This window comes from Lissotriton helveticus, chromosome 2_2 (assembly GCF_964261635.1).
Source record: "Lissotriton helveticus chromosome 2_2, aLisHel1.1, whole genome shotgun sequence".
Taxonomy (NCBI): domain Eukaryota; kingdom Metazoa; phylum Chordata; class Amphibia; order Caudata; family Salamandridae; genus Lissotriton; species Lissotriton helveticus.
In genome coordinates, this window is record NC_136060.1 from 515,227,392 (window position 1) to 515,241,157 (window position 13,766).

General features: G+C 48.3%; 1 protein-coding gene across 6 annotated transcripts in view; it reads right to left on the bottom strand.

Annotated features, from left to right (window-relative positions):
• Window positions 1-903: 903 nt before the first annotated feature.
• The window catches only part of LOC144821594 (uncharacterized), a 185,833-nt gene continuing 172,970 nt past the window's right edge, over window positions 904-13,766 (bottom strand). For all 6 annotated transcript variants that reach the window (XM_078678819.1, XM_078678816.1, XM_078678814.1 and 3 more), the window contains one exon: window positions 904-3,275. In XM_078678819.1, the coding sequence (XP_078534945.1) occupies window positions 1,753-3,275 (1,523 nt within the window). In that variant the 3' untranslated portion in view covers window positions 904-1,752. The remainder of the gene's footprint in view (window positions 3,276-13,766) is intronic.

Genomic DNA, 13,766 nt, shown 5'->3' on the forward strand with positions numbered 1-13,766 from the left:
CGACTCCTTCTACCTCAGGATTGTTTATCGGCCTGCATGCTAACCTCTTCCACTTCAGGAGTGTTCATCGGCCTGCATACTAACCATTTACACCTGAGGATTGTTCACCGGACTGCATACTACTTCCACCTCAGGACTGTTCACCGGTCTGCATACTAACCCGTTCTACTTCGGGAGTGTTCACCGGCCTGCATACTAACCACTTCCACCTCACAATTGTTCAGAGACTGCATACTAACTCCTTCCATTTCAGGAGTGTTCACCAGGCTGCATACTAACCCCTTCCACTTTAGGATTGTTGACTGGCTTGCATACTAGTTCTTTCCACCTCAAGATTGTTTACTGGCTTGCATACTAACCCCTTCCACCTCACGATAGCTCACCGGCTTTCATGCTAACCTCCTTCACTTCAGGAGTGTTCACCGGCCTGCATACTAACCCCTTCCACCTAAGGATAGTTCCCCAGCTTCCATACTAACCCTAAAATGACTGAACCCTTGCCCTTGATCAGATTCCACCTCCCTCAAAACACAATTCCAAATTAGTGACATCAATAAAGACACGTTTGTTAAAGGAACAAGGAGTATTGAAGGGTCTTAAAGAGACAGATTTTAAAAAAAGTTCTGAAGATTTACCGGAGGAAATCTACACGTGGACCTTGAATAGCTAATGGCTTCATAACAATCACATTACCCATCGCACTATGGATCTTATCTGGTGCAAAGTCAACCGACCGACACCTGTGGAACACCTGCTACACAGTGTACTAAACAGAAACAATAAAATGTACTGTAAATGTATTAATTCTGCATGAACAAGAGTTCTTTCTCTAACAAATCAGACTGCGTTCCCTAACATGAGACCCCTGGCTGCCCATTAAAAAGGATCAATGTGGTGGAAAAGTAATGACAACAGGACATTTTATTAATTCCTTTCTGGAGACGCATGCAGATGGCCAGACCAATCCACTTCTGCTTAGCATAATTGTATGTGGTCCATTGCTTCCCAAGTCAACCAATGCCTATTTTACAAAGAGTCAATTCTGTAGCTCACGTACATTGACCTTGAACCTTTGAACTGTTAACTGAACTGTGTTCTCCTTATCCAAGAGAACAAAAAAACATTTCTACAACAAAAACAGGGGTCTAGAATAATTCTGAGTGAACTTCAGTGTCCTTCGTTCTGTTATTTGTCACAAACCTTTCTGTTGACATTGACCAGTATCGCTGTACACCCACCACTGTGCATCGCCAACATAGAGGGAGAGCTTTACAATTATCAACATACGTATGCGATTCCTCTTTGGGTAGAAAGTCCAAGTGTTGCTTGCCCACTAGACACAAGTGTTATCTGATGCAAACCCAACTCTTGGGGCAGGCAATGCTGCTACACTCGTTTTTGTTGCAAGTAGCAGAACAAGATGACCTTTCCTTTCTCGGCGTATATAGCATCAAGATTTCTTCCGCTGGCTGCTTGCACGACATTACTTGGGCAAACATAACTGTTCAACCCAGGCTCATTTGTGAGTGTGTCGAGGACTGTGGCCAAACTGCCATTGGTGGTACCATGGACTACCCCAAAGCAGCATTGAGCAGCCACACAAGGCTGTGTTTATGCATTAAAGGTGTTCTTGTTAACACAAATCAACCCTGGTGCCAAGGTTGGCTTTTGACACCATTTTGTTGTGGGTATATGAAGCAGTTGGCTTCATAATTTACTTGATCTCACATTGGTGTTCGGGAGACTGCTGTGTCACTTATCTTTAGAATCAGTCGTATTCAAATTGTGTTCTTTATTTTTTTTCAGATGGTCAATCAAATTTTTTTGTTTGCTGAAACGCCTACCGCACTGAGGACATCCATATGGCTTTGGCACCGGGTGCAGTTTGTGATGTTTAATAAAGGAAGAAGGATCTGGGAAACTCTCACCACATTCACAACACACAAAAGGGTTTTCTCCTGCATGTGTCAACTCGTGCGCGGACAGCTGCGAGTACTGGCTGAACCCTTTGCCGCACTCATTGCACTTGAACAACTTCTCCATCTGCTGATGCTTAACCAACTGTGAGCGCAAGTTGAAAGTCTTCCCACATTCATCACAAGTGAACACTTTTTCGATCACATGGCTTTGCTGGTGTCTGTATAGCTGCACTTTGTGAGTGAACTCCTGTCCACATTCCTCACAGGAATGCATTACTCTTGTGTGCGCACGCATATGCTTGGTCAATGAAGACATGCTAACAAAAGCCTTTTTGCATTCAGTACAGGGATATGGTTTCTCGTCGGTGTGTATAAGTTTGTGCGTCGTCAGGAGTATTTTCCGTGAAAACCCTTTCCCACACTCGTCACATTCATATTTGTGGGTCGCAAAGAAGTCTGATGAGTCGCTGGAACTCTCTTCACTTTCTATGTCTGTTTCTCCACTGAAACCCGGCCCGCTCTCCTCATCTGCAGGTGACGGAGCATCACTAGCACCTGTTCCACTTTCCACACCTGTAGGCAATGGAGGGTCACCTTCTGGGTCTATAGAAGACTGGGCGACACTGACACCTAGTCCATTTTCAAGATCCATGGATGACTGAGCTCCATTGACACTCAGACCACTCTCTGGTTCTGTACATAATGGCTCTCCACTGGAGCTCTGTCCACTTTCAGGACATGTTGACAACGGAGTTTCACTCACACTGGAAGCACATTCAGGAGCAAATGAGGACTGAACACCGCTGAAACCTTGTCCTCTGTCTGTAGCCGTACATAGCTGGTCAGCTGCATGCCTCTTCTCATGTTTATAGAGGTTTCCTAAACGACGGAAGCTCATCCCACACACACTACACACACGCGAGCCAGTGCTTTGGTGGCTTTTCTTATGAACATTAAGACTTGCTTGCTTCCGGAACCTTTTCCCGCACTCACTGCATTCATATGGCTTCTCCCTTTTGTGACTTCTCTGGTGCATGCGAAGGGCAGAGCTTCGGCGGAAGCCTTGGCCACAATCGCTGCATTCATATGGCCTCTCTCCTGTGTGATCCCTGGAGGTTCTGGTGGATGATGCCAACTTCTTGATCTCCCTTTCAAATGCAGTGGATTGACGGCGTTTCTTTCTCATGATTGGGGTTCTCTGCTTCCGGGGTGTTTTTGGCTCTTGTTTTATTGCTGCTGCTAGCTTGGAATAATAACGTTCATTTGTAGCATTTCCGGGCACAGGTACGTATGATTCCACATCTCCAGGAAAATGTTCATTATTACGTTTCATGTATTTATTACTTGGGCTGCTTCCTGTTGGTTTTAAAGAGAAACAAGAAGTTATGTTACAATAGAAAAAGAACATATTACAAGCGCAACATTAGCATTAACCAGCTTAAGCAGTTTGCAAACAAGCAATCGTTTCTTATTTTGCTGCCTTGAACCAGTGTGTGGCATCTTTCTTGTCAGGTTATACAATGATGTCACTGTGTCAAGGTTATGAGGGTTCTCTGAAGGGCGGTTGATCCAGACAGATCAGCGCTGAGCATCTAACTACATCTGACCCTGGTGGGGTTATTTATGTATCCATTCAAGTTACAATAAACCCTCTCCTAATCTACCAGCATTGTCTGTGTATTCCTACATTCAAACCTGCATCACAACACAGTTTCTAAAATAATAATACAGCTCTCTTTACTGCTCTTCCAGAAAGCGAATGCCCTAATTAAATCTATAATTATTTTTGTGAGCTTCTACGGAGGACATGAACCATGGCTGATCCATGTGGGGGTCGTGTACCTCGGCAGCAGCAACACCTATTTTGAACAACTTTCCACTCAATGGAACTCAGGTTTTGTAAATAAGCCGTCTATGCAACAGAGTCCAGAGAAGGTATTCCAACTCTGGAGATTTGAAAGAGGCGATGCAAGTTAACAACTCAGGAGCACCTTAGTGTCAAGTCTATGACAAACATATAAGTGGGATAGAACAGAAGAAAACAACTGTATATCTTGCTTCTCTCTGGAAATGCACCACTAAACTAAACACCCATGTCCGTGTTTAATATGCACAATGTTATGTTGCCTGTCAGTTAGCGAGCACTTGTAAGTTACTATCTTTCTAATGCAGCGAGCAAAGAACCAAGGATCACAGATCATTTTGTTTAAATATCTATCATCGGGAGGTAAAAAAGATTGCACAAAAAACTGGCATGTGAGAGGCTACCGAATTACAAGCAAACAAACCTTCTCACTCATAAATCTCAAAAGGCCAGACAGATTCAATGGTGGAGTTCAGGACTCTCTCGGGCTTGTTGTGTCCTGACCAATCCCACAAGGAACACACTCACTTGTCTTACACCATACTCCAGAATCGGGCAGACTACGTGTGTTTGATTGTTATATATATTTGCAGGTGTGTGTACCTAGCCCTGCCTAGGGTAGGTTGGTTAATTGAAAAGTTAAGTCTTTAGCGGAATTCATGCAGAAAGGAGGATCTGATGAGGAGTGGGAGGCCATTCCATGCTTTAAGAGCGATATAAGAGAACACCCATCCTGATCTGGTTCTGTGAATGAATGAGATGCGAGTGAGTAGAAGAGTGTCTGGGTGGTTGGTGGAAAGAGATGCAACTGTTCAGGTAGGTAGGACTTAAGTTGTTTAGTGTCTTGAATGTGTGTGTGGGGAGTTTTAAATGAGTGTCTGTGTATCGGGAGCCGGTTGAGCGCTCTGGGGAGTGGTGTGATGTGGATTCTGTGTGGGAAGCTGAGGATGAGTTAGATTGTCAAGTGCTGGATGGTTTGCTGTTTTCTACTGAGCTGCTTGGTGATCCCGGCATACAGGGTGTTCCCATAGTCCATCATGCTGGTGGCTAGGATGTGACAGTTTTTCCAGTGCTGCTTGGGAGTCATTTGAAGGTATTTTTCAGCATCTTCAGGGTGCGGAAGCAGGATGCAATGACTGCGTTGAATTGTGCAGTTATGTCTCATTTGCTATTGCTGATCATCTCAAGGTTTTTGGCATGGGTGCCAGATGGGGGTTTGAGCTTGCCAGCCACCAGTTGGAGTCCCAAGGTAAAGTGTTCTTGAAAAAGATCGCGACTTCTGTCTTGTCGTTGTCGAGCTAGAGACTATTGGTTTTCATCCAGTTAGTGACATCGGTCATACAGGCGGGGAACTTGTTTCTTGTGTTGGAGATCTTGTTCGAGAGGGAGAGTATGAATTGTGTGTTGTCAGCACTCAGAAATTCTTGGTTAGCCATTTGTCGCTTTTCTCCCCCCCCCCCTCCTCCACTATAGGGGACATTACTTTGTTTCTTGTCCTGACCTTTAATTCCTTTTGTTAGGTTTTTAATGCCCCCAGGGTATTTCTGCAAGGTTTCTTTGATTTTTTTTAAAGAGTTTTATATAGCGCTAACTCGACCTGGAGGTTTCCGAGTGCTTTACATGAGCCCTAGTTATGTTACAGACGGACACATTCATTTGTGGTAGGCACGGGGAGATTAAGTGATTTGCCCAGAATTGGAGGATGGTGAGTTTCCCTGCAGAGACTCAAACCCGGTTATCCAGCTTCAAGGTCGACAGCTCTAGCCATTAGGCCACAGCCTCTTGTTAACATTGGGCTCCCAGTTTGATCTTTCCATTTCAGGTTTGATCTCCCCCTTCAGGTGTATCTTGTTAAGGCCCCCATCAGCTTGTTTTAGGTCGGGAAAACTGGAAAAACATTCCCCGGCGGGCCCGCTTTCTTTTGAAGGCCAGCTCCGTGTTACAGATTACCTGAAAGGCTTGCTCAGATGAACCTGCACTCTCTATCTTCTGGTTGCTGATCTGACATCTCTGGGTGCCTGTAAGGAACGGGGGTACTTATAGCTACTCTCCTTTGCAGTTGAAGGAACTTAAGACTGTGCCGCGCCCGGTCTACTATCCTGAATCCATGGCCACACTTTGCCCCTACTGCGGGTTTGCACTTAAGCCTAGTGAAGGCCATTGTCTAGCAATTGACAAACCTCAGGGGAATCTTTCCGTTATCTACCGCAAGGGAGTGGAGGAAAAGTACTCCTTTTTCAACATAAATTGTCGTTCACTTGCAAAGCATAAGTTAGATATTCTGGATCTTTTGATTAACGAGTAACCAGATGCCATTTTCCTTACCGAAACTTGGCTTCATGGAAGCTCAGGCCCTGACATAGCAGTTGCTCTGCCCCCTAACTATGCTATTGTTAGAAGAGACAGGGGAATCAAAATTGGCGGTGTTGTAGCCATTATTTTTAAAAATTCTCTTACCTGTAAATGTGATATTCTACACTTTCAAGGTTGTGAGGCTGCTCTTTTTAGACTTATTTTAACCCCCCAATTTACATTTTCGGGAATCTTGCTTTATCGGCCACCTGGGCCTGCAAGGTCCTGGACCGCGTCTTTAACGGATCAAGTTATACCATACCTCGTAGACGCTACCAATTTTACTATATTGGGCGATTTAAATCTACATTTTGAAGAGGCAACCTGTATAACCAGTGCTGCACTTATCTCAGATTTTGCTGCGGTGAATATGTTGCTCTGCAATTCGGGGTCTACTCATGTGGCTGGCCATCTACTTGAGCCCATCTTTTCTAATATGCACAATATTTGCTGCTCCCCAACTTTGCCTGTATTATGGTCCGATCACTTCCTAGTTGGCTTTCTATTCTTAGATGACTTACTTGCTCCGTCCCCTACGGTCTCTGGCCTTACAGCTAAATCTAGGAAGTGGGGAAAATTGAACAATTACGTGCTCAATAATATGTTATCCAAAAATGCCCCTATAGTCGGCCTTTCATTTGCAGATGATATGGTTGCCGTAAAAAGTTGGATTTCTAACTCTGTTGAGGTCTGCCTCCCTTTATCTGCGACTAAGACAAATAACCACCGTCCGCCTGCCCCTTGGTTTACAGAGAAACTAAAAATGGAAAAATGAAAATGTAAAATATTGGAGAGGCATTGGAGAAAGATGTATTCACCAGAGGCTAAACTGACTTAAAAGAAAGGCTCTAAGGGATCATCACACACTTTGCAAGACTGCACACACAGATTATGTGACATCAGTTGTGTCCAGAGCACAGAATAATCCCATGCAACTATTCAAGCTTGTAAAAAATCTGTCAAGGACCAATTGCCAACCTGCTTCTCGTGATTTGAGTGCTTCACAATGTGAGGAGCTTGCCACATTTTTTTTCGAGTAAAGTTGAAAAGAATCTATGGCTCATTTCAGGAATCTACGACGAATGTGCCTCACAGCAATCTGGGAATTCCCATTATTTTGCTAACGAGGGGCCCTTACAGGCAGACCGGTCTGTTACACATACTGACAAACTTGACTTTTGGGCACCCGTAGAAATTAATTCCTTCAGGCGGATATTGGGGAGCCTGAAATCTGTCTCCCCCAGAGATCCCACTCCCGTCACTGTGCTTCAGAAACGTGCACAATCCTCCCTGCTGTGGATCATGGAGCTGCTTAATGCCTCTTTAAAAGAGGCTATTTTTCCATCGATCTGGAAGCACGCAATGGTTCTCCCATTGTTAAAGAAGGCCACCGCTGACCCCACACAATTATCTAATTTTAGGCCCATTTCCGTTCCTGCATTTATCAAAATTTTGGAAAAGCACGTCAATCTCCAATTGACATATTTTGTGAATTCTCAAAATTTCCTTCATGGCTCCCAATCAGGCTTCAGAGCAGGCTTTTCTAGTGAAGCTGCTTGCTTGGGGTCACAGATATGGTGCGTCAGCAAGTTGACGCGGGCGGCACTGTGGCACGTATACTTTTAGACCTGGGTGCCGCTTTTGACACTGTTTACCATACCGTTACTGCAGGCTCTGCAATTACTGGGGGTGACAGACAGGGCACTCAAGTGGCTTGCAGACTACCTGACGAATCGCACGTTTCAGGTTTTCTCGCCGACAGCGTGCTCTGAGCTTCACAACTCACCTTATGGGGTTCCCCAAGGCTCTATCCTCAGTCCTCTACTATTTAACATCTATGTTAGGCCTATGGCAAGGATTGCGGAGTAAGCTGGGTTGTCCCTTTTTTCATACGCAGATGACACCCAAATTGTATTCTCCCTCTCTGCTGATGGGGCATTTAAACCCTCCCTACTTCAGGCCGGCTTGAGGAATATTGCAGGTTAGATTCACACCAACCCTAATTGACGACCAACTGTTCATGAAGCAGCAAGTAGTGAGAGTAGCCTCTACTTGCTTCACAATCCTTAGATGGCTGAAAAAAAAATCTTACAGATGTTTCCTCCTTCTACCCAATGTACTGTGGTCCAGGCGCTCTTCACCTCTAGACTACAGTAACATTTTGTATTTGGGTTCCACCAAGGATGTGTTACGCAAGCTTCAATTAGCACAGAATGCTGCTTCGAGGCTGCTGTATAAGATTCCTAAAACTGCTTCAATGGAGATCACTTGAGGATCTCCATTGGCTCAGGATTGAGTGCTGCATTAAGTTAAAGGCATTGGGTCTTATGTTTAAGATAAAATTTGGAAAGGCACCTCCTTACCTGAAGACTCTTGTTCACGTACCATCCCGTGCACTCTGCTCAGCCACTCAAGCTAAGTTTATTGTTCCTAGGATGAGACTAGTGCGTATGGGCATTCGCTCCTTTTCACATCTGGGTCCTTCTTTATGGAACTCCCTTCCTGTAGGTCTACGAGGTGAACTTTATGAGAAATTCCATAGGGGCATAAAAACCTGGCTATTTAACATGTAGATTTCCTTCCCTCTTGCTCTTGGCTCTTTTCAGGCGGCAACAGGAAACCCTAGGGTAGCTATGCGCCTTACAAAATCAAAATAACAATAACATGATATCGGACCCCATCGCAATCTTGTGAGGTCCTGCATGAGTTTTCTCCAGGCTCGGCTTTGTCTGCTGTTGCCGGGTAACGGAGGTGCTGCTAGCCCTGCTGCGCGTGTCGCGTGCTTACTTCAGCGGATGGTCGAGCGTCTCTTACCTCCTCATGGGGGGCCTGTGACAACACATTGGGGTGCGCTTGTCCCACGAGCCTCCATGCTTACTCTTTTTTTTAATTTAAGAAGCAAACCTAGACGAAAGGCATCCTCTGCACCTGTCAGAAGAAAGTACCTCGGAGGCCAACCACAAAAGCTGTGTGCGCGTCGACCGCCATTTTAGGAGGTTGGGAAAACTTCATTAGATTGCATGAAGTGGCCATTTTAAGTCGTTGGTGGTCTCATAGGTCACTTTTGGCAGTTGTAGTCCGTTTCTTGTGTGAGACATTACTGACTCCTGAGCTACCTGTTTATTTTGCCTTAATTGGGAAAGCGGACACCCTGCTTGTTACCACTTTGCCTGTTTTGGCTTCCCTGTTTGTTTCACACCACAAGCATGTCTGAGGAGCCCTTGGGGGACAGGATGGAGCATAGATTAGAGGGTTTAGTCAGCAGTACTCTCGAGAACTTGATGGGGTCCGTGGACGAAACCATGAATAAGAAATAGCAGCCTTCTCTACGAAGGATAGGTTTATTGAAGGTGCAGAGCAGCCTGAAGGCCTGGATGGGGCAGTTAAGGGCTAAAGAAAGAGGGCTTCAGGTGGTAGCCTTCGTAAAGGGGCAAAGAGGTCTAAATCCGCCAGGGACGATTTATCACGCAATGTTTCGGCAACAAGAGCAGTGTCCTGGGCACTACAGATTGGCAAGAATGAGGCCCAGATGTTCCCATTTGTATTGACAATGACAAGACTTTTGAGCCTGAGACTGATGTCTCCTGCTCCTCTGACTTAGATACTGACCATGACGAAGTGGAGGTCGGGAGAACGGGAACATCTGATCAGGCCTCAAAGGCCTCAGGATCCAAGATGGGCATTGCTTTTCTTTAAATTGTTTTTAAATTATTTTTATTGAAACCAAAAAATAATGAATTAACCACATTATGGCATTATTGTACATCAGTATTTCTACAGTGATATTGCATATCTGACGAGCTTCCATCATTTTCCCACCCACCGCAATCTTAAGAGTGGAAATGGACACACAACGGCAGGGTCAGGCTGCAGAACCCTGCAAGGAATAAACACATAGTCCTCCAAGATATTCATTCCACCTGCCCTTATTTTCCGCCATTTTTTTCCGGACAGCCTGTTTAAAAAAAATAAATTTTCAGTTACCCTTCTTAGGTCCCAAGATGGGCATTGTTGACCTATTTGGGGAAGATATATTTGACCTGCTCCTTATTGAACAACCCTTATCACCAGAGAGATCACCTTCTCAGCACGTTGCTGATTACCTTCCCACTTGGGTTAGAAGAACGATCCTGGAGGGTTGCAATGACTCCGGATCTGGATGCCCAAGTGGTGCCCTTTATTGGCAAGGGCAGTAAAGACTCTAGGAAAGGGCTTGATAAGGGCTTTATGCCCTGCCAGAATCGTCTGCTTGACATCACCGACCCCCCTGACCAAATATTCGAGTTGACCCCAAGGAACTGCACCAATAGGCTCAAAGGGCCAGCTGTCTTCTGGGGAACGTAAATACTGCGCTCTCCAATGAAAACAAACAAGAGTGTCCTCCTCGAATTGGCCACCAAGGAAGGGGGTTCTACAATCCAGGGGCACCTCTTCTGAGACTAATTCATCAGGGCCATATGTCCCAAATGGACATCAAGAGGGTTTTCCAGGATAGAGTTTTTGGCAAGGCCGGGAGAACGAGGGGTTCCTTGGCCAAGGTCAGGCTCAATCAATCAATCAATCAAGACATTTATAGAGCGCACTACTCACCCGTAGGGTCTCAAGGCGCTGGGAGGGGGGGGGGGGTGCCGTTACTGCTCGAACAGCCAGGTCTTGAGCTTCTTCCTGAAGGAGAGGTGGTCTTGGGTCATGCGCAGGTCGGACGGGAGTGAGTTCCAGGTCTTGGCAGCCAGGTAGGAGAAGGACCTTCCTCCTGTTGTCGCTCTTCGGATGCGGGGGACGGCGGCGAGGGCGTGGCTGGTTGATCTGAGGAGGCGCGTGGGAGTGTAGAAGTTGATCCGGTTGTTGAGGTAGCTCGGGCCTTGGTCGTGTAGGGCTTTGTGCGCGTGGGTGAGGAGGCGGAAGGTGATTCTCTTGTTGACCGGGAGCCAGTGCAGGTCTCTCAAGTGTCCGGAGATGTGGCTGTGTCGGGGGATGTCGAGGATGAGTCTTGCTGAGGCGTTCTGGATCCGCTGGAGTCTTTTCTGGAGCTTGGCGGTGGTTCCGGCGTAGAGGGCGTTGCCGTAGTCCAGTCGGCTGGTGACGAGGGCCTGGGTGACCGTCTTCCTCGTCTCGGTGGGGATCCACCGGAAGATCTTCCGTAGCATGCGCAGGATGTTGAAGCATGACGAGGAGACGGCGTTGACTTGTCTGGTCATGGAGAGGGAGGAGTCCAGGATGAAGCCCAGGTTGCGTGCGTGGTCCGTCGGTTTAGGTGCGGTGCCCAGGGCGGGGGGCCACCAGGAGTCGTCCCAGGCGGAGGGCGAGGATCCCAGGATGAGGACCTCCGTCTTGTCTGAGTTCAGTTTCAGGCGGCTGGTCGACATCCATTCGGCTACCTCTCTCATCCCTTCGTGCAGGTTGGCTCTGGCGGCGTCGGGGTCGTTGGTCAGGGAGAGGATCAGCTGGGTGTCATCGGCGTAGGAGATGATGTTCAGGTTGTGTTGGCGTGCGATGGTCGCGAGGGGGCTCATGTAGACGTTGAAGAGGGTGGGGCTCAGCGAGGATCCTTGGGGTACGCCGCAGATGACTTCGGTGGCCTCTGACTTGTACGGTGGTAGACGGACTCTCTGCGTTCTGCCGTCGAGGAAGGAGGTGATCCATTCCAGTGCCTTCTCCTGGATTCCGATGTTGCTGAGGCGCTGTACAAGGGTGCGGTGGCAGACAGTGTCGAAGGCCGCGGAGAGGTCCAGGAGGATGAGGGCCGCTGTTTCTCCGTTGTCCATCAGAGTTCGTATGTCATCGGTGGCAGCGATGAGGGCGGTCTCGGTGCTGTGGTTCGCTCTGAAGCCAGACTGTGAGGGGTCGAGGGATCCATTCGTCTCGAGGAAGGCGGCCAGTTGTTTGTTGACGGTCTTCTCGATGACTTTGGCCGGGAACGGGAGGAGCGAGATGGGACGGTAGTTCTTGAGGTCGGTGGGGTCTGCTGTGGGTTTCTTGAGAAGGGCGCTGAGTTCGGCGTGCTTCCAGCTCTCAGGGAAGGTGGCGGTGTCGAAGGAGGTGTTGATGATGTCCCGCAGGTGGGGTGCGATGACAGCGTCGGCCTTGTTGAAGACGTGGTGAGGGCAGGGGTCGGTCGGAGATCCGGAGTGGATGGAGTTCATTGTGCGGATGGTGTCTTCGGTGCTGATCGGCGTCCAGGTGCGGAGGGTGGTGGTGGGTGGCGTTGTTGCGGTTGTGGCTTCCGTTGGTTGGTTGCTGAAGCTGTTGTGTATGTCCGCGATCTTGTTGTGGAAGTAGGACGCGAGGGAGTTGCAGAGGTCTTGCGACGGGGTGATGTCGTTGTTAGCGGCGTTGGGGTTGGAGAGCTCTTTCACGATGTCGAAGAGTTCCTTGCAGTTGTGTGCGTTGTTGTCCAGCCGGTCCTTGTAAGTATTTTTCTTGGTGGCGCGGATCAGTTGGTGGTGTTTCCGGGTGGCGTGCTTGAGGGTGGTCATGTTGTTCGTAGTTGGATCCCTCCTCCAGACTTTCTCGAGGGCTCGACAGTTCTTCTTGGAGCTCTTGAGTTCGTCGGTGAACCATGGTGTTTTTCTGCTGCAGGGTCCGCGGGGTGGGGTTCTCAGAGGGGCGAGTTCGTCTGCGCAGTTGTTGATCCACATCGTGAGGTTGTCTGCGGCCTGGCTGGGGTTCGCTGAGCTGGCGGGAGGGTGCTGGCTCAGGGAGGCGGTGAGCTGGTCGGCTGTGATCTTGTTCCAGCTTCTTCGGGCAACCTGTTGCTGGTGGTGGTGGATCGTCGTTCTTTTGAAGGTGAAGTGGATACAGCTGTGGTCCGTCCAGTGGAGTCCTGTCGCGTGGCTGAAGGTGACGTCTTTGCTGGATGAGAAGACGGCGTCGAGTGTGTGTCCGGCGAGGTGGGTGGGGGAGGTCACCAGTTGCTTGAGTCCGAGGTTGGCGAGGTTGTCGAGCAGGCTGATGGTGTTGCGGTCGCTGTTGTTCTCCAGGTGGAAGTTGAGGTCCCCCAGGAGGATGTAGTCGGCGGAGGGGAGGGCATGCGGGCTGACGAAGTCGGTGATGTCCTCGCTGAAGCGTGTGCGTGGTCCCGGGGGTCGGTAGATCAGGGTGCCTCTGAGGGTGGTCTTCGGGTCGGTGTGGATCTGGAAGTGCAGGTGTTCAGCGGTTGTCAGGGTGTCGTCGGTGTTGGTCGTGATGCGGATGGTGTCTCTGTGGATGATGGCAATGCCTCCTCCCGTCAGGTTGGCGGTGCGGTCCCTCCGGATGATCTTGTAGCCCTCTGGGATGGCGATGGCGATGTCGGGGGCTGAGGAGGCGTTCATCCAGGTCTCGGTGAGGAAGGCAACGTCAGGGGCGGTGGTGTCGAGGAGGTCTTCATCCAGACCATTCCTGGGTCGTGGCGCAAGATTTACCCAGAAATGCAGAATGGCAGAGCAATTTTTGGGTAGGAGCCAGACGTAGTAATAGAATCGAATGCAAGTTTAGAAGGATGGGGAGTGAGTGGTAACTTATCAACTGGGAGACATTGGTCAGATCAAGAGAAGGGATTACACATCAACTGCTTGGAATTGTTGGCAGATTAGTTTGCAATTCGCTGCTTTCCCCATGATGATATGTTGTGTGATGCAGCGTATGGACAA